The sequence below is a fragment of the Urocampus carinirostris genome, chromosome 4 (assembly GCF_059441175.1).
Source record: "Urocampus carinirostris isolate Australia breed hairy pipefish chromosome 4, RoL_Ucar_1.0, whole genome shotgun sequence".
Lineage (NCBI taxonomy): Eukaryota > Metazoa > Chordata > Actinopteri > Syngnathiformes > Syngnathidae > Urocampus > Urocampus carinirostris.
Window position 1 is genome coordinate 7,351,891 of NC_142352.1, and position 24,408 is coordinate 7,376,298.

General features: G+C 41.6%; 1 protein-coding gene across 2 annotated transcripts in view; it reads left to right on the forward strand.

Annotated features, from left to right (window-relative positions):
- The window catches only part of tpcn2 (two pore segment channel 2), a 44,200-nt gene extending 21,818 nt beyond the window's left edge, over window positions 1–22,382 (forward strand). For both annotated transcript variants that reach the window (XM_088333542.1, XM_088333543.1), the window contains exons 13-26: window positions 553–634; window positions 3,505–3,594; window positions 3,675–3,794; window positions 4,529–4,588; window positions 4,691–4,819; window positions 7,297–7,346; window positions 9,974–10,070; window positions 11,075–11,146; window positions 12,959–13,032; window positions 13,977–14,082; window positions 14,320–14,402; window positions 18,175–18,256; window positions 21,306–21,397; window positions 21,481–22,382. In XM_088333542.1, coding sequence (XP_088189668.1) covers window positions 553–634; window positions 3,505–3,594; window positions 3,675–3,794; window positions 4,529–4,588; window positions 4,691–4,819; window positions 7,297–7,346; window positions 9,974–10,070; window positions 11,075–11,146; window positions 12,959–13,032; window positions 13,977–14,082; window positions 14,320–14,402; window positions 18,175–18,256; window positions 21,306–21,397; window positions 21,481–21,568 — 1,225 coding nt within the window. In that variant the 3' untranslated portion in view covers window positions 21,569–22,382. The remainder of the gene's footprint in view (window positions 1–552; window positions 635–3,504; window positions 3,595–3,674; window positions 3,795–4,528; window positions 4,589–4,690; window positions 4,820–7,296; window positions 7,347–9,973; window positions 10,071–11,074; window positions 11,147–12,958; window positions 13,033–13,976; window positions 14,083–14,319; window positions 14,403–18,174; window positions 18,257–21,305; window positions 21,398–21,480) is intronic.
- The last annotated feature ends 2,026 nt before the right edge of the window (window positions 22,383–24,408 follow it).

Here is a 24,408-nt window from a genome sequence, read left to right on the forward strand (position 1 = left end):
AAGGGAAAAAGTAGCAAAAAACACACACAAAGATTTTTGGACCATGGCCAATCCAAATGCCTAAACTCCCAAACAAGTTAGGCACCTCTGCACCTAAGTCGGTCATGCTTTTGTCCCTCCGGATGAATCGGGACATAAAAAAGCGGCCATGTCAGTCGGGTCAGGGTTACACAACACACTCTTCTGTTCAACAGGCCCCGACAACTTTCACTGGTTTACCCCTTCTGCATCATAGGGGTGCCCTGCCCATCCCTTAGAACACGTCCAAACATCCTACTATCTTTTTACAACACTTCTCCACTCATTCCTATCACCGACAAAAATTGTTTATGTAAATCGCAGATATATTTATGGGTTTGCAAAATACACGATTCACACTGGATTTTTCATTCGAATGATATTTGAAAAACTGTAAAATTGTCATGGAAAGTTCTTCAAAAGTGCTCAAAATTGATCATGATTTTTTTTACAAACCCTGCAGATAAGAATTAAGTTTGTTTAAATCGAATAATACTTGACTGCAAAACCTCATTGGTCATGATTTGATTTTAGGGAGCGTGTGCCAGTTGATGCAGTGCTACAAGTGATTTCCAGGATCCAGATGAAAAGATACTACAAAGAAGCTATCACTTCTGTCAGTGTGATTACATGCATCAACACTTGAACTGCGTTGTTTAAAACACAGAAGAACCCACGGGTCATGATTTTTCAAAGGAGAAAAGGGTTCTTGGGTTTTCCAGGGTTACAGTCACCAAATCTGTCTTGTCTGTATGATGGACAGTGGCATGATTTACAGTAGTGTGAACAATACCATCTAAAAACCTTTATCAGTATGCAAAAGAAAATACTTCTACTGTACTACAAAAACTCTTACGGAGCAAAAGTCAAGAGTCAAACCAAAAAAATGCAGCTATGTACCAACCGTTTGCTTCAGTCATATTTAGCTTCTGAAAAAGGTTTGGCCCTCTCTTTTGCCTGGCAGGAAGGATGCAGCAGCAGGCCAGGCAGGGATGGGTGCTAAAAACATGTCAGTCACACAAACAAGCATACACTTAGAGAACAGCCGTGGACGCTGGGTAAGAGAGAGGAAAGGACTGCACTATCTCCATATAGAAGCGGCACTTTGAAGAAATTGGTGGAGGGTTGACATATCGATCCCAGGCCAATAGTGTCGACCGGATCCAAATACTAGCATAATATTGATAATATCAATAGTTGGATCCATCTGCCCACCCCTGCTGTGCAGTACTTATCTGCCTCGTCCACAGGGTTGGGTAGGGTTACTTTAACTGGATTACTTTCAATTACTTTTGGATTACTCCAATACCAAATATGCTAATAAAAGACAAAAGAAACTAAATATGAATAAAATGACTCAATTTTGTGCAGGCTTGGGAAGTAACGGAATACATGGAACGGCAAAAATGATGTTGGCAAGCTGTTTGGATTTATTTTCATTTTGTTTCTGTCGCATTTTATGTTCGTTTTGCCGGAGATCAAAGAGATCAAAGCCAGGAGAGAAAGCTTACCACGTGTTGTGAGTCATCATTTTATTCATATTTATTTTCTTTTGTCTTTTATTAGCATATTTGGTATTGGAGTAATCCAAAAGTAATTAAAAGTAATCAAGTTATAGTAACCCTACCCAACCCTGCTCGTCCATACATACATTGCTTATAATGTTTATTTAATAGAAAACAAACTGAAATGGGTTTCAGACTACAAAGCACACTTTATTCAAAGACTCTAGAGCTGAAGTGAGTCACTCAACCAAATGTGACCTGATCTACTGAAATGAGTGAGGCAAATATCAAATTTTGTTTTTTTTCTGTATCAATGGACCATACCATAGTCAAAGCTTTTTGATGAACTGTTTTGAAAATATGGCCATTTGAATTGAGCCTTTTTCTGATCAAAAACCCCAGAAAATCCCGTTTTCTTTGCTTCTTTAGTGTGATGTCCTTCACATGTTTTTCCAGTTAAAGGGATAGTCTGATTTAAAGTTTAATTTTAACCAAGGCATTTTTACCGCTCGCCCAATTGAACTGTTTTTCGTGCTTGGCTAGTGTTTGTGGGTAATTACAGTTTGTTGTGTGGGTTTTTATTCTAAAGTGTCTTAACAGACAATATAGATTGTTTGATGATTGTTTGACAGCCAAAACGTGGTCTGTTGGAGTGACACCTTGACTGAAAATTGTAGTTGAGACTGAGCCCTTTACATACTGAACTAAACCAAAAATAACTTTAATTTTTTTTTTTTACGGAAATATTAAACTTTAATCGCTGTTTTTGTCATTTTCCTATTTAGATTCAGATTCAGATTCAGATCTACTTTATTGTCATTCTAGTACACGTGTATAATAATAATAATAATAATAATTTCCTTGTATTGTCATTCTGTGTAACAATGTACACTGCACCTGACCCGTTGTAGCGAGCCGATGCAGCCGCAGCCAACAGAGGGCGCCGCCGACCACTTTTTAAGTCTTAGGAATGACTCGGCCGGGGCGCGAACCCGAACTTCCCAGTCTCAAAGCGGGCGCCTTACCATCTAGGCTACTGAGTACAGAACGAAATGTCGATACATCTGACCCGCACAGTTTCCTCGAATGTACAGATATAAGTAAAAGTTGTATTGTATTATGGCTACGTATAGTATTTTACCATACCATTGTGCCGATAGTGCAAGAGGAGTAGCTAACCAGATGTGCAAAATGGGCATTCAGGTTAACAAGTCAGGTAAACAGTAACATTAACACTGTAACAATAACGCTGTAAGTACAATAGTGCAGAGAGCAAATGTGCAAGGAGTGGCAAGCTATAAAGAACTGCCAGTAGTGCAAAAAGTCAGATTAGCAGCCGTTAAGATTTAGGTTAACTATATGTTGGATTGACCATGGATGGATTATAAAATAAAGGGGAAAATGTTTTCGAATGTCATATCTTTCAATTTAGCGGAAAATGTATTTTTTTTTTCCAAAATTCCAATGATTTTCCTCTTTTTTTTTCTTCTAAAAATAGAAACTTGCGGTTCTTTTCAGCAGAGCGGGTCACAAATAGAGTACGTTATTAATTTGTCTACTTTGCATACCTGTCAACCTCCAGGGCTCCATGCTCGTACAAACTGTCGTATTTTCACGTACAAAATACAAAATAATCGTACACCATATTTTTTTTTCCCGGAATGATGCATGATGGGAAATCCCCTGGCGGCAGATGCATGCGCACAGTAGCATCAAACCGCTCGCTTCGTTTGCAACAAAAAAAACGATACCGAGATAGAGGCTACCGCGGTAAACTCGTTTGATTGGATTGATTTGCCGTTTCGTGATAGTCAATGTATACCGGATGCTACCCATCATTGACAAATTTGCGTTTTTCCGTACAGATTTCCTTGTACGTCGTACTCGTCTTAATATGCATAAAAAACTTACTTTGTACGGCAAAAACGTACAGGTTGACAGGTATGACTTTGGTCGACTTTTCACTTTCTGATCGTTTCAGGAGACACGTCAGTATGAAGATCAGGGCTTCATGAATAGACAGCAGTTCAAACAGATATTCGATGAGTTGGATAAAGACCGGATAAAAGAGGTTTGCGATGCTAAATCCCGCATAGAAATTTGAAGTCGATTGTTGGAAGATTTCTGATCCATTTCTTTATTTCATCACAGCATCCCTCTTTACCACAGTATTCTTCTGTAGTATTGCAGAAGCTGCAGGTGATCTTCAAACACTACCGTTTTACCATTTTTGGCAATGCGGTGGCGTTGGCCCATGTGGTGTGTATATGTGTAAGTAAAACATTCACTTCTGTCGTTTTGATCAAAACCTTTGATATATTGTGATGTAATATAGAAACATACATATATATATTTGTAGTGGAAGCTAGAGCTCTTGTTGGTGATAGGAATGAGTGGAGAGGTGCTGTAAAAGGATAGTGGGATTGTTAGACTCGTTCTAAGGGATGGGCAGGGCACCTCTATGATGCGGCAGGGGTAAACCAGTGAAAGCTTTTGGGCCCTGCTGTTGAACAGAAGACTGTTCACGAAAGCATGACCAACTTAGGTGCCGAGGTGCTTAACTTGTTTGGGTGTTTGGGCATTTGGGCTGGCCATGGTCTAAAAATGTTTGTGTGTGTTTTTTGCTATTTTCTTCCCTTTTTTTATTATCTTTGTTCTTTTATGTGTTTGTCTTGCTGTCGGTCACCCCTCTTGAGGGATCTGACCAAGGTATATAGATAATATAGAAAAAAGGTGTATTAAAAAGGATGTATTATAATACTGTAGTACGTCCTTTGAATACATAAAAACTCTTAACATTACTTGAAATAACGATGTCCCGATTTTTTTTTCTGGCCTCAGAGTCATTTCAAATGGAATACATACAGACATGAAGTTCTGATTAAATATTTCTAATACAGGGTTTAAAGTAAATATGTTAAAAAGTCAACGACTGAAATTGCTAGCTCTTAAAAACTTGATTAAGGATCCCTGATTGCTATTACATGTCAATATTTTTTGTTTAGACTGTTTTGGTATTGAACGCGGACAAGTCCACAGCAGAGAGAGATGAGCATTGCTTGGAGGTGAGGTCAACCATACCATTTCTCCTCATTAGTTTCAACCAGCCGAGTATAATACTGTGTGATATTTTGACAGTACTGTTTTCTCATGCCATTCTCTTTTAGGATATCAACATGTGTTTTATCATCTACTACTTGTTTGAAATGTTTGTGAAGATATTTGCCCTGGGCTGGAAAGGGTACCTTTCATACAGGAACAATATCTTTGATGGATGCCTCACCGCCATGTTGTTGGTAAAATCATTTTTCACAGTATTTCAGTCTGTCGTTCTGTTAACTGTTGTATAAGAACGTTATACATTCAGATTCAAATTCAGATATACTTTATTGTCATTCTTGTACACATGTATACAGAACGAAATGTCGATACATCTGGACCCGCACAATTTCCTTGAATTTAAAAAAAATAATGTAAATCGTTTTAATCCGTTCCAACACCCTGAATGTTTACCTTGAATCTCATCTCATCTCATTAGCCGTACCGCTTATCTTCATTAGGGTTGCGGGGGTGCTGGAGCCCATCCCAGCCATCTCCGGGCAGTGGGCAGGGGACACCCTGAACTGGTTGCCAGCCAATCGCAGGGCACACGGGGACAGACAACTCACTCGCTCACACCTAGGGACAATTTGGACCGTCCAATTCACCTGAAATGCATGTTTTTGGAATGTGGGAGGAAACCGAAGTGCCCGGTGGAAACCCACGCAAGCACGGGGAGAACATACAAACTCCGCACAGGGGGTCTGGAGCTGGATTTGAACCCACGCAGGAGGTTCCCATGACATGAACTGTGCCGCACAAGCGGTAACCACTGCGCCGCCGTGCTGCCCGAAATATTAATTAGTATACTAAATAATTATAGTACACAGTAGTGCAAAGAGTGCAAGAGGAGCAGCTGGACAGATGTGCAAAATGGGCAGTCGGTAAACAAGTCATTATACAATAACAATAACAATGGAGTACGGTAGTGTAGAAGAGAACAGATGTGCAGAGAAGTGGCTATACATGCAAATGATTGAGATGCAGTTTTTTACTGAAGTTAGAAATGTTCCGAGTTCTTTAGTAAATATGTAAAAAAAACTGCAAATGAAAAGTTTATAGATATATTTCCCTTCAGCGCGGTGGGCGGTTGTGAGACAGAAGGGAGCATGGGGTGTAGCATATCTCCGCCCACCCCTACCGCTCGCCCAATCAAACTGTTCTTTGTGCTTGGCTAGCGTTTGTGGGTAATTGCAGTTTGTTGTGTGGGTTTTTATCATAAAGTGTCTTAACAGACAGAATAGATTGTTTGATGAGCTTTCATAGTTCCTTAGCAACGTACAGCCAAAACGTGGTCTGTTGGAGTCACACCTTGACTGTAAGCTGTAGTTGAGACTGCCCGTTATATACTAGACTAAACCAATTACATTATCAACCTTGCTTCGGCTATGCAAGCACCAAAAAAAGCATTCCTGCATCGTTTGACGATCCTTGTTGTAATCTGTTCGTTTCGCTTCAATGCTCCCATTTAAAAATATCATCTGACTTTTGATTGACACCGTTCTTGGTCAATTACAGGCTTTTATTCCAAGGTCCACTGCCAGCATTAGCCTATAAGAGCCTGTATTGATAAAACGGAGATCGCCTCCTTAGCTTTGAATAACTTAAGCCAGTCATGACCTATTCAAATTACGATTGACACATTGGTCAGCCAATGAAATTCTGTAAAGAACAATAAGGCATCTAGATGTATGTAGTATATTCAAATTAGACCCCAAAATAAATGTGCGCAGTGCCACTCGCAATTCATTTTTATGTACCATTATTACGTGCAAGTGTGCGCAATCATTGATGGACTTCTGTAGAGAAGTCACACATTTACAACTCTTTCCAAATTTCTAAAAAAAATTGCCAAAGCAAAATACACAGTTGCAAAGGTTTTATTCCTGTAAACTGGTCGTCTCCAATTGGCCACTTTTGAAAACGCCTAAACCTACCCTCGGAAAAATGTGTAAAGTACAATATTTAGATTTTCAGATTTTGATCAAATTTGACATTGTACCAGGTAAGGCTTCAAGCTATTGTCTCTCCTGTTTTTTGCCTACGATGCCCGTTCTGCACTCATCTGCAGGCATTTGATTGCTAAAAAAAATTCAGGCTAGAATAAAACCCTTCAGTTTTTGTGTGTTCCAATTCAGATTACTCAATGTAGTGTCACTTGCAGTGATTATATCAGTCTGGGACAAAACCTGTTTGTTACCTTTCAAAAGAGACCAAAATCATCCTTATTCTCCAGCATTCAATTTACTTTGCATACATCTTGGATTGGGATTGAAGGCAATTTTGCACCAATATTAAGGAGTCAATGCACTCTGTCATTGTTGGTCATTTAGGTCCAAATTGGATCATTCAGAAGTCATCAGGGAACTTCTGGATCCAGTCAGCTGAGCTGAGAGAACAGGGGGGCAATATTTTTGCAACATTTCCTTTTCATTTTTTGTTGTTGTAGATAAAATATAAAAGGTTCAAATCATTTGGTTCACGGTTGTGTTTCACATGTTGTTGATTCTTTATTCCTTTTTAGCTTCAAGAGTGAGGTCTCAAATGTGTTGAAATGACAAAAAGTTCTTTGGGGGATACTTTTGCTAGGCTCTGTATATAAGGCCCAATGTGTCTACAATGTCTTGCTTTTATTTTGCTATATTCGTCACTAAACTTTTTTTTCTGCCACTAGGTTCTGCAAATCAGTATTTATGTCACATACCACCTTCACCTTTTGCATGTGTAAGTTTCATTTCCTTGAAATATCGTATTAATATACCTCAAGTGGAAACTGCTATAATGAATATATTTTTTCCACAAATTCAAGGAATTGATAAAATCCCAAAGCACAACCGGTTTTAAAATCAAAAGTAATGCATGAGATTTTACCTTTCAGTTATGTTGTGTAAGGTAGTCTGTTATATAGAAAAATGTGAATTTAATGTTGTAGCTTTCAGCAGGCTGCTTTGTGCCTTTTCCTATCTGGTATTTTTTTTAAGTGTTATTCTCTTTTACCTCCTAAAAGAGACATCCATTTTTTACATACTACTGTTCCTCTGGAAGCCTTGTTGGGAGGGCTTTGGGTGTATGAGGTACCGCACAGTCTTATCCGGGTTGTACGGTCCCTGTATCCCCGGTGCCAGAGTCTGGTCCGTATTGCAGGCAGTAAGTCTGATTCAATAACCAGCTCGGTGGCCTTGGGGGTATGGCGGCCGCCCCGAGACTGGGAGGTTGTGGTTCAAGCCTCGGCTGAGTCATACCTAAGACTTAAACATTGGTACCCGATGCCTCCCTGCTTGGCATTCAGCATTAGGGGGTTTGGTCACCTAATGACTCCCAACACCTCAGTTGGGTTGAGCGAGGGGGCTGGGAATCCCCTCCTCTAAATGAATCTCCCAAAAACAGTCAGAAATGACTCTAGCCACCTCCCACTAGGGGGATATGGCTATGGTATACATATAATAAGTCTGATTCGTATTCAATGGGAGTTGGACTCCGCCAGGGCTGCCCTTTGTCACTGATTCTGTTCATAACTTTAATAGACAGAATTTCTAGCTGCAGCCTTGGTGGGGAAGGAGTCCGGTTTGGGGGCCTCTGCATTGCATCTCTGCTATTTGCAGATGATGTAGTACTGTTGGTAGTGAGATCTTCAGCTCTCACTAGAGCGATTCGCAGACGAGTGTGAAGCGGCCGGGATGAGGATCAGCACCTCTAAGTCCGAGACCATGGTACTGTTCCCTCCAGGTTTGCCTCAAGTGGAGGAGTTCAAGTACCTTCGGGTCTTGTTCACAAGTGAGCGTAGGATGGAACGAGAGATCGACAGACGGGTCAGTCATGGTGAAGAGGGAGCTGTGCCGAAAGACAAAGCTCTCGATCTACCGGTTGATCTACGTTCCTACCCTCACCTATGGTCATGAACTCTTGGTCATGACCAAAAGAACAAGACGCCCCCTTAGAGATGAAGTGAGAAGCTGAGTCATCCGAGAGGAACTCTATGTAGAGCCACGGTTCCTCCGTACTGAGAGGAGCCAGTTGAGGTGGCTTGGGCATTTGATATAGACCTAAGATTTATGGCCCGAGCCCAAGCCCTAACCCGAACCCGAGGCAATTTCGGGCCGGGTCGGGCCTGAAATGTCAGTCATTACGGTCGGGTTGGGTTGGGTCCGGTCCTGCTCTATCCTGTTTTTTTTTGTTGTTTTTTTTTAATTAATCAATAATTATAAATATATGTTCATTAAAAATATATACTTAAACTATGTATGGATACTAGACCAAGGAATACTTGTTATAAAATAAATAATTTGGATAAAACGGAGAAGGAGCTGTAATTGCTATTTAACGGAGCCAGAGCATGCTCTGTGCACGTGAATGCTGTCCTCTTAATAATCTTCCCCTCCGCAAATTCGCATGATTTTGGCCTGGTATCCCCGATATGGACCAACAAGAAGTGAAGGATAAACTAAAGAGAGGAGAACTGACAAGGAAAACACACTCTGGTAAGAGTGAAGTGTGGAGCACTTTCAAATTGATAGTCGAAAATGATACAGAGACTTGCGTTGGCTTCGCTGAGTGTCAGTTTGACACTCAGCGAAGCCAACGCTAGAATCTTAAGGACGTACTGCTGCTGTGGATTATGGCCCAATGATCAAGTCGTCAAAATGACGGACGCCCCTAAATGTTTACGCTGCCTCTAAAAAAACCCGTCAATGACAGATTGTCGCTTAATGTAACATCTGCAGTGCAGACACAGAAATATAAAAGATGTAAATGTTTCTACAGTTTTATTTAACTTAGGCCTAGATGTTGTAACAAAAGGCAGAGTTTAATTTGTTCTCATAAATCACCCCTCCTTATAAATAAAATATGTAATTTCGGGCTCGGGCCAGCAAATCCAGTTAATTAGTCGGGCTCGGTCTGGGTCGGGTTTAATACCCCTTGGGCCTGCGTAGGGCTCGGCTGCTTTTTTTTGGCCCGATCTTACCTCTAATTTGATACTCCTGGACGCCTCCTTTCGGAGGTGTTCCGGGCATGTCCCACCAGCAGGAGGCCCCAGGGATGACCCAGGACACGCTGGAGGGACTGTGTCTCTAGGCTGCCCTGGGAACACCTCGGGATCCTGTTGGATGAGCTGGAAGAAGTGGCTGGGGATAGGGAGGTCTGGGATAAGATAATGGATGGATGGACTACTGTTATTTGCAGTTGGTCTTGGTTTGTTTGCTTAGCAGGGCTCGTCTGCCAATAATTACTTCTCTGAAAATTCTGCCGCAGGGAAAATGTACAGTGAAAATAGAAAAAAATATTTTTCATGGTCGTCAGAAGACAGCAAGGCTTAAACTGAGCCTGATTCTCCCAATTTGTGTCCATGGCAGCCCGACCTCCCAGCGAACATTTTCTCTGTGGGAAATGGTTCGTTTTGTCAACATGCTGATTGTCTTCCGCTTCTTGCGCATCATACCAGATATCAAGGTAAGTTTTTCCGGGAAAATATGTTTTCCTTTTCTGGTATTGCTGTAGAAAGTGGTTATCGGTTACTCTTGGATCATACTAAAAAGGAGCAGTGCAGATTAAATACTTTAACTACAGCTGTGTATTTCACACCTAATTCTTCAGTACTGCAACGTCTGAATCGAACCCCTTAATAGATATTTTATGGCTGTTAAGCATTTACTACAACTACAGCTGTGACACATATGCAAGAGCATCATTAAAAAGTAGGGCTGAAATTACCGGTTATTTTCATAATCAACGAATCTGTCGATTATTTTTACAATTATAGACGCTGTCCTACTTAGAACGAGGTTCCGGACAATCCTTTGTATGTTGAATATGTTCGTGATTTGCTTCAGTGCTATATTTTGTTAGTTCAAGGTTTATATAAGTAACCTGTATTGTTTTTAAACCGAAAAATAAAGGTTTGATAAAATAAAATGCTCTATAACGTTACAAGATGGGATGAATGATAAAGCATAGTACTGAAAAACAAAGCTACACATTAGGCGTGGACATTCGGTGGTCCGTGAAGCCCTTTGAGACTTCTTGTGATTAATTTAATCCCTAAATCGAATAGCCTTCTAGAAGGCCTTGTTGTCTTGTTGAATATGTAAGATGTTATATTTTTGGTCATGATTTGTTTCTTTATGATATTATTTTGAAAATACATGCAATTTATTAATACAAAATTCATAATTGTACTCCCGTGGATTCGATATCATCTCTCACTTCATATGAAAATGCCACTTTACCTCGCATTTTATTGATTTATTGCACATATATTTTTCATCCGTTTACACATTGTATTGTCGTTTTTTTTTTCTCATCATGAGTAAAAATAATTTAAAAAGTTGGTTTTGATATCGGATGTTGTGGTCTAGCAACAAAACACGATACTGGTTGCTGGGACCTTGTTAAGCAAGAATCAATCAACGGTGTATATTTCTCTTCAATGCACTGACACACTCTTTATTGTGCAGATCATGGCTTTGGTTGCAAGTACCTTGTTGGACTTGGTGAAAAACCTAAGAGCTTTTGCTGGGATTCTATTGGTAAGTGAACTTATTTAATGCCAAAACATGAAAATTGAATATTTGGATTTGTACACGGTGATAAATGGATTAAATGTTTCAGAAATTTGGCTCTTTCTAATTATCTTCTGGTTACAAAACATAAAAATGGATCCTTTGTTTTTAATAAATAATGTGAAAACTATAATGTTATATTTGCACCCACATTTATTTATTAGATATCAGTAACATATGATATTTACAACTGTAAGAAAATAACAACTATATATCTTAAAATTAAAACACAGAACACAAACTTTTGTCTGAATGATCTTTGTCATTATACAATAGTACAATCAAATTGGATGGCTTCTTTCAGCTTAAGAAGGCTATTTAGAGAGCAGCCGGCTACCATCGGGCATCCTTGGGTTGAGCCGTGCTCTCTGATGATTAAAATACCCTAAAATTCGGACTATAAGGCACACCTAATTATAAGCCGCACCCAGTACATTTAAAAGGAAAAAACATTTTGTAGACTCATAAGCCGCATGTGCCCACATTGAAACATAAGCTATTTACAAAGAAAGGGGGTACACAGAGTCTAAATAATATACAGTAACTTAACCCCTTATGGGACTTTTGATAAACAAATACGTGTCCGTACAATGGCACCAGTCACTGAAATACCTCATATTCCATACGTCATACCACATATCATTGGAAAGCTTAAACTTGTGGGATTCAAGATATGATGACCATTTCAAAATACACTCATCATAGAAACATCACGATCTGTCTGAAACAAGATACCCAAAACATTTAAGCCGGGGTAGCTCACCAAAGATGTCGTCTTGCAGCCATCACCTTCGATGATAACACAGACATAAAAATAAATAAATCTGCCTAAAAGCATCTCTGCATCGATCAATGTTGCTTGTCGCTAGCTGTCTGATTAACCCCATCAAATTAATTTCCCTACCTGTAGACCGTCCTAACTTGTGATTCCCATCTTTTTGGGCCGATTGAGGGCTTTGTTTACCCCGCTTTAGCCTATACCAGACAGTGAATTTTAAAAAGGACCTTCTTCCTTAAGTTCCAAATAACTGTATCCAACAGTGACCGATTCAAATGATGATTGACACATTAGTTAGGAAATAAAACGCCCAAAAATATATCCCAGTATGCAACGTGCACTACTTCTACAGGTGGGGAAATCCAGTCGGCGGCTGCTTCCAGTAGTTGCGACTCAATATTAGAATAGAAAAGAATAGAATATACCTTTATTGTCATTGTTACAAAATGGGTTAACATATTGTGACAACGAAATTGGGCATGGCACTCCAGTCTCACATATTCACAGTGAGGAAAAGAGAAACCAAGAAGATAAAGGAACAGAGAAGATAAGGTTATAAAACAAGGAGGATAAGATCATAGTTATAATTTACACAAAGAAATGTCGACATGTAGGATGTTACATACAGTTTGGTATCGTAATACAGTGTGGTATCGTAAGGGTTGTGCAATATGCATTTGGTGCAAAAAATAGTCAACATTGTGCAAGGTGAGCAGTAAACGGTGCAGTCAACACTGTGCAAGAAACATAGGCGTAAGTACCATTTTACGTTCGTATGAGGTAGTGGGAGTTTTCAGTTTTTTATATAAGGCGCATTGTATTATAAGGTGCATGGTCAGCTTTTGAAAATAATAAAGGCTTTTAGGTGCGCCTTGTAGTGCGGAAAATACGGTACATGAAGTAATTGGGTCTTGGATTTGTATTTTGGTCATTTCCCCATCGCCCTGATGAAATCTAATCGATGGAATATAAAATAGTAACCAACATTGCTTTCCCTGCAGGTTGTGTACTATGTGTTTGCTGTGTTTGGCATCTGGCTGTTTGAGGGGGCTATTAAACCACCAGCACATATGAGGTACTAAAACCAAACATAAAAAGATTTTAGTCACAACTGTTAAGAACTGTGATTGAAAAGAATGTCATCTTAAAGTTTGTTTCATTTTTCTTAAAGGTGCATTGCCACGTTTCTGACTTCTGATTGCCACCTCAGCGGTGTTTTAACTTGTACATTGGTGAATTATGCAGAACCTTTAAAACGGGGGTCAGGAACCTTTTTGACCCAAAGAGCCATAAAAGCAAAAAATGTTTTAAAAAGAATTTGAGAGAGCCACATGATATATTTTCAGACAAAATTGAAAAAACTGCCAAACACGCTCTCTAGACAAAAGCTAATTCTTCAGCACATTTGATTTCGCTGTGCGTCATTTGATGATTTCATCAAGTGTATGAAATGATAATAATGCCAAATCCTGTGTCCCAAATTAATGTAAATATGCTATTTCCACCTTCAGTTAAGAGTGTTGAGGCATTTTTTTTCCACGAAATTTGTTTTAAAACAATGTGCATGCAAAGGTCTTTTGTAAAAATGTCACAAATGACTGCAAACGATTAGCATATCGTCATATTGCACTGAGCGAGAGAGAGAGAAGGAAGTGCCTTGCGCTGTGTGCAGGGATCCGCCCACCTGTACTGCTCACCCAATCAAAGTCGTTTGCCAGCGTTTTTATTTATCAGTTTAAATGGTTTCTAATCAAACTTCTGCATTACGTTGCTTCGACTTTATATGGACCAAAATCGGGATGAAATCACTTGACTTTGGAACGCCACAAAGAGATGTGCAATAGTTACATTTCATTTCGGAGCCATGCGTACTCATGAAAAGAGCCATGTATGGCTCCCGAGCCATAAGTTCCCTACCCTGCTTTAAAACATGTTCAAAGTTAAAAATCTGCAATGCACCTTTAAGTGACTTGGTATTCTGTTATATTGTAATGGACTTTTACTTGTATGTGTTTTCAGTGTGTTCTATAACGCAAGCACGGAAAACACCACCACTAACTTCAGTACTGAGTGTGGTACCTATGAACAGCTAGGCTACTGGGCAAACAATTTTGATGACTTTGCTGTAAGTGTGAAATACGTTTGCAGCTATGTAGAAATCCTTTTTCAGGTTTTCGGATTTTGAAATGGTCTTTATAGTCGGGAATTGTTTTCAGCTCTGATTACCCCTACGAGTTAAGGTTATTGTGCTTTTAAGATTGCTATTATGCTTTGTTAAGTGCATGAAACAGTAACTATATTCCCCGATGAGGTCCCTAAAATAGAAATGTATTTCATTTTTTATTGCTTTCTGTGTTTTCAGGCGGCCATCATTTTGCTGTACGATGTCATGATAATCAACAACTGGCAAGCCTTCATGGATGCATATAGCAGACACACCACTGAGTGAGGGGGGGGGAGACGAAGCAGGGGTCACCAACGTGGTGCCCGCGGGCACCAGGTAGTCCCCAAAGACCACCTAAGTAGCCCACAGACCGGTTCTGAAAATAACTCACCATTGTGATTTTTTTAGGGAATTTAGATGCTTTTATACAGCGTGGTTAAAAAGTATTAGCCTCTTTCATGTGTTTTTTGCATATTAATCACTCACAAAATTTTCAAATCGTCAAACCAAAATGCACTTTTGAATTGTTGATTCTATTAAGAATGCACACACACAAAAATCAAAAAGTGTCGAAAAGTGACTGCCCTTCGAACCTAGTTGGAAAGAAAGCAAACGTTTACAGTCATTCGTAATGAGTCTTTTACAACGCTATGGCAGAATTTTGGCCCACTCTTCTTTGCAAATTTGATTCAAATCTGCCAAATTAGAGGGTTATGAACTGCCCGTTTAAGAGCTTACCACAGCATCTGAATTGGATTTAAATCTTTGACTTGCCCACTCCAGGACATTCATTTTGTTTTTATGAGAAATGAATTGATCTGCATTTATATAGTGTTTTTCAATTCAATGACTTCCCAAAGCGCTTTACAGTGTGCTTCACATTTCCCAATAGCGGCCTTGTATTGCAGCAATGTAAGACGCTAACCTGCTTATTGGGATTATTAGGGGTTCAGTGTCCTACCCAAGGACACTTCGACATGTAACACGGACAAGCCGGGATTCGAACTGGGATCCCTTGATCCCAAGACGAGCGCTCTACCTCCTGAGCTACTGCCGCCCCGATCATTTCATTTCATTTTTATGAGCCATTCAGAGGTGGACTTCCTGGTGTGTTTCGGATTTTTGTCCTGCTGTATAATCAAAGACTGCTTGAGATAGATAGCTAGATACTTTGTTTATCCTTGTAGGGAAATTCACACCTCCAGCAGTATCCTTGTGTTAAAAAATAAAATAAAAGATCTAGAATACAAAAATACCCAATGTAACGTGTTCATAAAGAGCATTTAAATAGTGTTACGAAAAATACATACTGTAATAAAAATAGGGTAATTTGCAAATTTGGGGCTGGGGTCTAATGTGGGCTTTTACTTCCCCGGGTGGAGTTAAAGAGCCTCATGGCATGAGGTAGAAATGATCTCCTCAGTCTGTCCGTGGAACAAAACTGACAGCAGTCTGTCGCTGAAGCTGCTCTTCTGCTTGAGTTTGAGGGGAAGAACTGATTGCCAGACGTTCTCCTTCAGGTCCTTCTGGTAAACACCAGAATTCATTCTTCTGTCAACTACAGCAAGTTGTTCTGGTCCTGAGGCAGCAAAGCAGCCCTAGGCCATCACACTGCCACCACCATGCTTTACTGTCGGCATCATGTTTATCAAATTCTGTGCCATTATTATGCCTTCTAAAAAGTTCATAGAATGTTTCTCCAAAAATTCTTGAGGATAATCAAGATGCTCTCCCATGCATGCCATTTTTGGCTAGTGTCTTTATTACAGTGGAGTCATAAATACTGACCTTAACTGGTTTGATCTGCTGGCTCATGCCTAGGACAGATTAAAAAATTCTGGTGTTTACCAGAAGATCCTGCAGGAGAACGTCCATCAATCAGTTTGTGCCCTCAAACTCGTGTGCTTTTGGATCATGCAGCAGGACAACGATTCGAAACACACCAGCAATTCCACCTCGGAATGGCTTAAAAACAAAACAAAATGAAGGTTCTGAAGTGGTGAAGTCAAAGCCAGGATTTAAATCCAATTGTGATGCTCTGGTGTGACCTTAAACAAGCAGTTCAGAAAACCCTCCAATATGGCAGATTTGAGACCATTATGCAAAGAAGAGTGGGCCAAAATTCCCCCAAAGGGTTGTGAAAGAGTCATTAACAATTATTGTAAACGTTTCATTTCTGTTATCGCTGCCAAAAGTGGCCCAACTCGCTATTAGCTTCAGGGGGCAATTACTTTTTCCCATAGGGCCAGATATGGTTTGATTTTTCTTTTTGTGCCCTAAATTTTATATAAAAATACACTGAAAAAGACAGGAAATAAAATTAAAATATTTCAAAATATACAAAAAAAGGAGAAAATACAAAACAATTTTAACCATTTTTATGCTCACCGAATTTAAAGTCATCTATAAGAAATCCCCCAAAATACATATTGACCAATGAGAAAAATGCCGTCTCTGAGTGAACCAGCTGTTGATTGGCGGAGAGCTGGCTTCCTTTATTCACTTCGAAGAGCCGGCTCATAGAGACGTTTCGTTTGTGAATGACACGAGTCGGTTGCTGCAGCAATGACAACAGCACTGGTAGTGTTAAATATAGGGCTCTCAATTTCGCGACTCGGCCCTCATTTGCCTTTTCTTTCGGCGCATAGTAAAAAGTGTATTTGTAATGGCTATTTAACTATAAGGTAGTCTCTATTTTTGATGGCGACATGATACTCGCCGCCATTAGCATTCTGCAGCCAAAATAACGCAATACTTTTGACCCTCAGTAACGCTAACAGCGTTGTAAGGGGGGGAAAAAAATAATGAAAATATAGAATAGATTAAGAAGAAATATGAGTCCGATTATCCTGTTACTGAAAAATTAACTGTTATTCCCAACAATGCTGACAACACAGGCTAGCTGAATTCTGATTGGATAAAAACTCTAAACTAGAACTACTGGAATGAGTGCAACTTAATAGATCAAATTTATCATGCAAAGTACATAATATGCAATTCAATTTTAAACATGTATGGTTTGTTGGTTGGTTGGTTGGATCCCTTAACCACTATGGCCATAGGGGCACCATTTACTATGGTGTGTCTTGGGCAAGTACAGCCTGGTGGTGCCCATCCCTTCCCAGGTCAACTTATGTACACTTTTGAGAAAATATTTAAAATTAAATTGACTTTTGTTGTAATTATAATAATGATAGATAGATAGATAGATAGATAGATACTTTATTCATCCCCGTAGGGAAATTCACACTTCCAGCAGCATCCTTTGGTGTTTATTAACAGATTAACAGGATGGCCTCAGGGTGCTGTGTTGTAGTTTAGCGGAGTGGATGACGTCACGCTAGGCCAAAAGTTCGACGTCCCTGCAGCAGAGGAGATCTTTGTGCCCAGGGTTACACCACCTCGTGTTCACGTAGATAGCGAGTCCACCTGCTCTCCGCTTCCCGCAGGCTTTCGTGTCTCTGTCTAACAGCGCTTTCATCAGCACAGCCAGTTCGTCGGTCTTATTTGTAGAGAGTTCATATTTACTATGATTACGGACGGTACTGAAGACTTATAACGCCGCTAGCCGCTTAGCTACCTCCGGCTCTGCATCCACAATAGGGCCCCCTCATCACGCTGGCACGAGAATTCTTCAAGGCAAGGAGTTTATTCCTCGGATAAACGCATTTTTGTGCGTTAAAACCCATAACCATAGGATAGAAAGTAATCCAAAGTGTAGTTGTCAAACGGGACAAAAAAGATAGAAGCAGACACTTAAAACAATAAGTGCGAAATAACACGGAGCTGCTGGCCGCAGCCGCTTTGATCTCTGGTTATGGTTATGTCTTGTTATGTCAGGCCAACAGAGAAGCCCTTGATGGCCCTGACGGCCCACCCCTGATAGTAACATAGCAACATGATAACGTGTTTTAGAAATGAATATCATCCTCAGTAGGTCACAAAAATTAGCTCTCAGCCTTAATAAGCTTGGTGACCCCTGATATGTAGAAAATAAAGCGGCCATTTGACAATGATGCAGAGGCTAATTTAAATATGTTCTCTATTTCTCAGGTGGTCCAAAATCTACTTTGTGTGTTGGTGGTTCACCTCCTCAGTCATGTGGGTTAACTTGTTTGTGGCACTCATTTTAGAGGTAAGTATATCGAATGCGCACACAAAAATGTACATTGTTGGAAATGGAATATCAAGATGTACGGTTTACCAAATTGTTCGAATTGGTTATCTGACTCCATTAACCAAACACAACCTTCATTCATTATGCGCGCTCGTTCCTTGACGGAAAAGATGAACAGGAAAGCCGACATTTCCACACGGGGGCAGATTTAGTTTCATTAACAATTTAACTAAGTGGACTCCATCGAAAACGGCAGAATTAGTGTCGTTGGAGTCTCTGGGAAGCCCTCTTCTGAACTCCTTTAGCTCTCTCCTCTCATTGGCCATCTTCTCCCCGCACAATGGCGTGCCGACTCCTCCCATGGGCGCGCCAATAAAACCCCCTGGGCTTCACCATCTCGAAGAACGTCGCGATGTCTGGAATACTCAAAACAACACCAAGCGTTTCTACGTCATCAGGGCCTTGTTCTCAAAACAACGCTTGTCGTCCTCCGTCTTGATGTTCTGATTATCTTATCAGCAGTACGTCCCGTTCTGTTAACAACATCTTCTACCACTCATGCCTGCCCTGAACTTTCACTGCTCATTGAATAAAGGCACAGTCAGTAAATAACTGCAGCATTAAACTCAATAAATGTAACTTGTATTCCATCATATAAAATCCTTCATAGTCAAATGTATAAAATCCTTCAACATGAATCAATTACATCAAGAAAAAAATTGTCAAAGTTGGATGTGGTGGGGGAGGCAAATGCACCTATCTTGTTGGAATCCTTTGGGGATTTATTTTAGAAATATGCATTTAAGGTTTTTGGACATAGATCATTCATTTGAATTAGTTGTGGAACATTGATACCCAACCACCTCAGTGATTTCAAATAAATAAATAATAAATAGATGACACCAACAACCCCTCACCGCTAGTCAAAAGCTCGAACATCAGTTAGCCCAGGGGTTGGGAACCTACGGCTCACGAGACAGATATGGCTGTTTTCATGAGAACCTCTGGCTCACGCATGTGTCCTTACAATGAATGTGAGAAACTGATTTTAGGGCTTACAGAGCTAAAGCTGAGCTAAGTTTGCCAATGGTCCATTGCAGTGTATAGAGGGTACAATCTGAACTTAAATTTACAGTAGGGTGTCACACCAACAGACCCTGTTTTGGCTGTACGTGCTCTAGAATCCTTTTTACGGAAGCCTCGGGGCGAGAGTCCGCGGCTTGGTGGCGGGAGTCCGCGCCTTGGTGGCAGGAGTCCGCGCCTCTGGGCGGTAGTGCGCGCCTCGTTGGCGGGAGTGCGCGCTTCGGTGGCGGGAGTGCGCGCTTCGGTGGCGGGAGTGCGTGCTTAGGTTGCGGGAGTTTGCGCCTTGGTGGTGGGAGTGCGCGCTTAGGTGACGGGAGTGCGCGCCTCGGGGGTGGAAGTGCGCGCCTCGGTGGCGGGAGTGCACGCTTCGGTTGTGGGAGTGTGCGCCTTGGTGGCGAGATTGCGCAGTTAGGTGGCAGGAGTGCGCCTCAATGGCGGGATTGCAAACTTCGGTTGCGGCAGTGCGTGCTTCAGTTGCGGGAATTTGCGCCTCGGTGGTGGGAGTGTGCGCTTAGGTGACGGGAGTGCGGGCCTCGGTGGCAGGAGTGCGCGCTTCGGTGGCAGGAGTGCGCCTCAGTGGCGGGATTGCAAACTTCGGTTGCGGCAGTGCGTGCTTCGGTTGCGGGAATTTGCGCCTTGGTGGTGGGAGTGCGCGCTTAGGTGACGGGAGTGCGCGCCTCGGGGGTGGAAGTGCGCGCCTCGGTGGCGGGAGTGCACGCTTCGGTTGTGGGAGTGTGCGCCTTGGTGGCGAGATTGCGCAGTTAGGTGGCAGGAGTGCGCCTCAATGGCGGGATTGCAAACTTCGGTTGCGGCAGTGCGTGCTTCAGTTGCGGGAATTTGCGCCTCGGTGGTGGGAGTGTGCGCTTAGGTGACGGGAGTGCGGGCCTCGGTGGCAGGAGTGCGCGCTTCGGTGGCAGGAGTGCGCCTCAGTGGCGGGATTGCAAACTTCGGTTGCGGCAGTGCGTGCTTCGGTTGCGGGAATTTGCGCCTTGGTGGTGGGAGTGTGCGCTTAGGTGACGGGAGTGCGCGCCTTGGTGGCAGGAGTGCGCGCCTCGGTGGCAGGAGTGCGCGGTTAGGTGGCGGGAGTGCGCACTTCGGTTGCAGCAGTGCGCGCTTCGGTTGCGGGAGTTTGCGCCTCGGTGATGGAAGTGCGCGCCACTGGGCGGGAGTGGGCGCCTCGGCGGCGGGAGTGCGCGCTTAGGCGGCGGGAATGGCCGCCTCGTGGCGGGAGTGCGCGCTTAAGTGGCAGGGGGGTGCGCACTTAATTGGTGGGGGTGCGCGCCTCTGTGGTGGGAGGAGTGCGCGCTTTGCCACTACGCTTCAGCGCTTAGCAGTTGATGTGTGTGCTTGCGGCGCCGAAGTGCACACTTGATTTGCGGGACAGAGCCTGAAGTAAATTTGAACCTGAACCTCGGCGCTGCGCGTACTTCTGCCGAAGAAGGCACTTTGGTGCCAAAGTATGCATGGCGCCGAAATGCAGCTTCGGGTTTACTTCGGGCCTGGTACCTCAAATCAAGTTAATCGGGGTGGTTCGGGTTTTTAAACCTGTGGGCCGGGTCGGCTCGGGCTGGATTATTTATCTTATCTCTAGCGTTTGTGGCTTCCCACGTGCACTGCACTCATTGGATCCAGAGAAGCAGGCATGTGGCGGTCACCCCTCTTCCTCCCGGGTCCTCACAAATAAAATATTACATTTCGGGTCGTGAAAATCAAGTGAATTGGTTGGGCTTTAATACCCGCGGGCCCGGCTTTTTTAGGCCCTATCGACCTCTTTCACGCATGGCATCAGGTGTGCACGGGGCTCAAAATGGGCAGGCAGTCACATTTTAACAGCATCAATATTCTGCAGACCGAACAAACCTGTTCTTTCGTACACAATCAACGCCCGCACTTCCATATTTAAAATCCTCATGGTGTCCTCTACCACGCCTGCCTGACAACAGCAGCACTATAAGGCGCGTTTTTGCTAAATGTCCTTTTTCAGAACTTTACCTACAAGTGGGATCGCAGTCACAGCTGCTCCGTTTCAGATGTGGAGAGGATCAGATATGAAACATCTGTTCAACTCATCTTCAAGTATGTTGCTGTTCTGTTCTATTGAATTCAAATCATTTATTTTGGTCACTGGCCCCAAATTGTCTGCTTGTCTTTTCTCGTAGAGAACAAGTCAAAGAGCCAACAGAAGAAGAATTGCTTTGTCAGCTGCAGCAACACCATCACTTACACTTGCACTGGGGACACACCTGACAAATAGTACCTGCAGGGAAAAGTACACAAAAGGCTCCGTATGGTATCCTTGGTTTTTATATAATGATTATACAGCAATCTTCTTCTTATATAATCCTCGTATTTTTGAGGGGAAGACACTCGTACCTCGATCCATCTAAAGTATAAATGCTTTGTTTTCCTGCTAAATTTCAGATATATTAAATAAGACTGAAATAACCCACGAAGCACAATTCCCCAAATATTTTGCAGGGAAGTTTGGTGTGCAGAATTGTGGATCAGTGATATATTTTTGTGATTTTTAACACTGAAAAGGGAAATCTACTTGTGTCTTTACAGAAGGATTCAAACAGAAACATAGAAAATTGTTTGGTTTTACAAATCATTATTAAATCTTAGTTGCAGGCAGAATTGTGACTTCTGTTGTGCAGACGTTGTGCTCCAAACTTGCTGGAAGATGTTTTGTGATATGACAATCATGACGATTGATGTCATGATTTAAATCACGCATAAACAAATGTTACAGTATTTTTCTGGTAACTGACAATCCCCAAATAGGCGTTAAACGTCATACTATGTTTTCCCATTCGATTCGGTTTATTCTGACTTTAAGTGACTTAATGGGGGATATATTGCTATCGAGCTACATTAACCCTTAAATGGACTGGAATGTATTCGGTGGCATGTTTACACCATAGTTAATGTAGTTTGCACAGTTTGGGTGAATGGCCGTTGTGCAGTAGCGTGTTTTCGATCTGGTATAAAGGGAAATTGAGATTTCAGGGTCTATTATATTTTTTACTCACCTTGTTTAATAAAACGTATGTAACTTTCACCAATAGTTTACTCTGAATTGCCTTTTTTTGCGGTTTGCAGGGCACAAAGAGACTGTTTTCTGTGTGATATAATTAATTACACGTCTTCAATTCTCTTTGCACTACTGTATAGTACTCATAGCTATAATTATTTAGTATATTATTTAGTATTTCGGGCAGCAAGGCGGCGCAGTGGTTAGCGCTTGTGCGGCACAGTTCATGTCATGGGAACCTCCTGCGTGGGTTCAAATCCAGCTCCAGACTTCCTGTGCGGAGTTTGTATGTTCTCCCCGTGCTTGCGTGGGTTTCCTCCGGGCACTCCGGTTTCCTCCCACGTTCCAAAAAAAACATGCATTTCAGGTGAATTGGCCGGTCCAAATTGTCCCTAGGTGTGAATGAGCGAATGAGTTGTCTGTCCCTGTGTGCCCTGCGATTGGTTGGCAACCAGTTGAGGGTGTCCCCTGCCCACTGCCCGATGATTGCTGGGATGGGCTCCAGCACCTGCGACCCTACTGAGGATAAGCGGTGCAGCTAATGAGATGAGATGAGATAATTAATTACGAATGCAGAATTTGAGTAACCTTCCAAGTTTTGATTCAAATGCAGTTTTTGACACTAGTATTACTATCGGCTGGTCAATTCTTTAAAGGTGAGGTGTGTAGATTTAGGGGGTCCACAAATACTTGAAAGTTAAATATTTTTTTTCTTAAGTATGTACAGTGTAATCTCGTTTCTCGACCATAATCCGTTCCAGAACCCTGTTGGAAAACCGATTTTTTTCCATCACCGAAATCATTTTTCCCATTAAAAATAATGTAAATCGTTTTAATCCGTTCCAACACCCTGAATGTTTACCATGAATGTTTAACGTAAAGCTAACCCAGGCTAATCGTACGTTCGCGTTATCGTAATCTTCCGTACGAAAGATTACGCTAACATGAACGTGTAAAAATAAAAAAAGGTTAAATAAAAGAATTATGAATAGGATTTCTTACCTTTGTGGTGGTCAGCAGAAGGCGCAGGTGGACGGTGGGGAGAGGAAAATCATCAAAAGTTTTCCACCTCTTCCAAAACTTCCGGCCGTTGCTTGCTTATAGCACTCACTCCCTTAGCCACATCACTAGATTTCACAGCCACCTTATTCTTTAGTATCGTACTGATCGTAGATTTAGCCATGCTGTGTTCCCTAGCAACATCAGACACTCGCACACCTCCTTCATATTTTGCTATTATTTCTTTCTTAAATGCAATAGTTGTACGCACTACTTTTCTTTTTTCACCTGTAGCAACTTTGCTGCTTGCACTGACACCCGTACGCCGCTCAGCATCGCACTCTAGCGTACGCACTCAGGCATTACTGGCGTTCAAACTCCGATTTTTTTGACCCAACAGCGAAGCAAGAATTTCTTGAAATTTTTGGTCGGACTCCGATTTGTTCGAAATGAGAGGCGTTCGAAAACCGAGGTTCCACTGTATTATCAATGCCCAATTGAGTTCAAAGAACCCCCTATGTTTTTTTTTTTTTCATTTGGGGATTTTTTTCCCGATTTTTATTCATTAGGTCAGGGTTTTTCTACCCTTTTTGAACCAAAGTAAACTTTTATTTATAAAAAAAAATTCCGAGGCACACCGTCCGTCGAAAATGTTTGAAAATGAAGTTATGTCAAATATTTCACTGTACTACCTCATAAGCAGATAATTAGTATATAAAAGGGAGAAAATAATGCTAAAAATAAAAAGAATGATGTGCTTTATTAATATTTTTATTTTTTACAGTGCAATCATAAACCGCTTTGTTAAACAAATTCAGTTATTAAATGTACTGCGCTACCTCATATTAGTATATAAAGAGTATATAAAAATCTACTGCCACCTACTGATATGGATGGTTATTACAGTTCCCTGTCTGAAAAATACTGAATAATGGCCTGATTTTTTTGGAAAGATAAAATTGGGCAAATTCCAGCGGCACACTAGACAAGGTCTCACGGCACACTGGTTGGAAAACACTGCATTAGGTGACTAAGCCCCCCAATTCCAACCCTA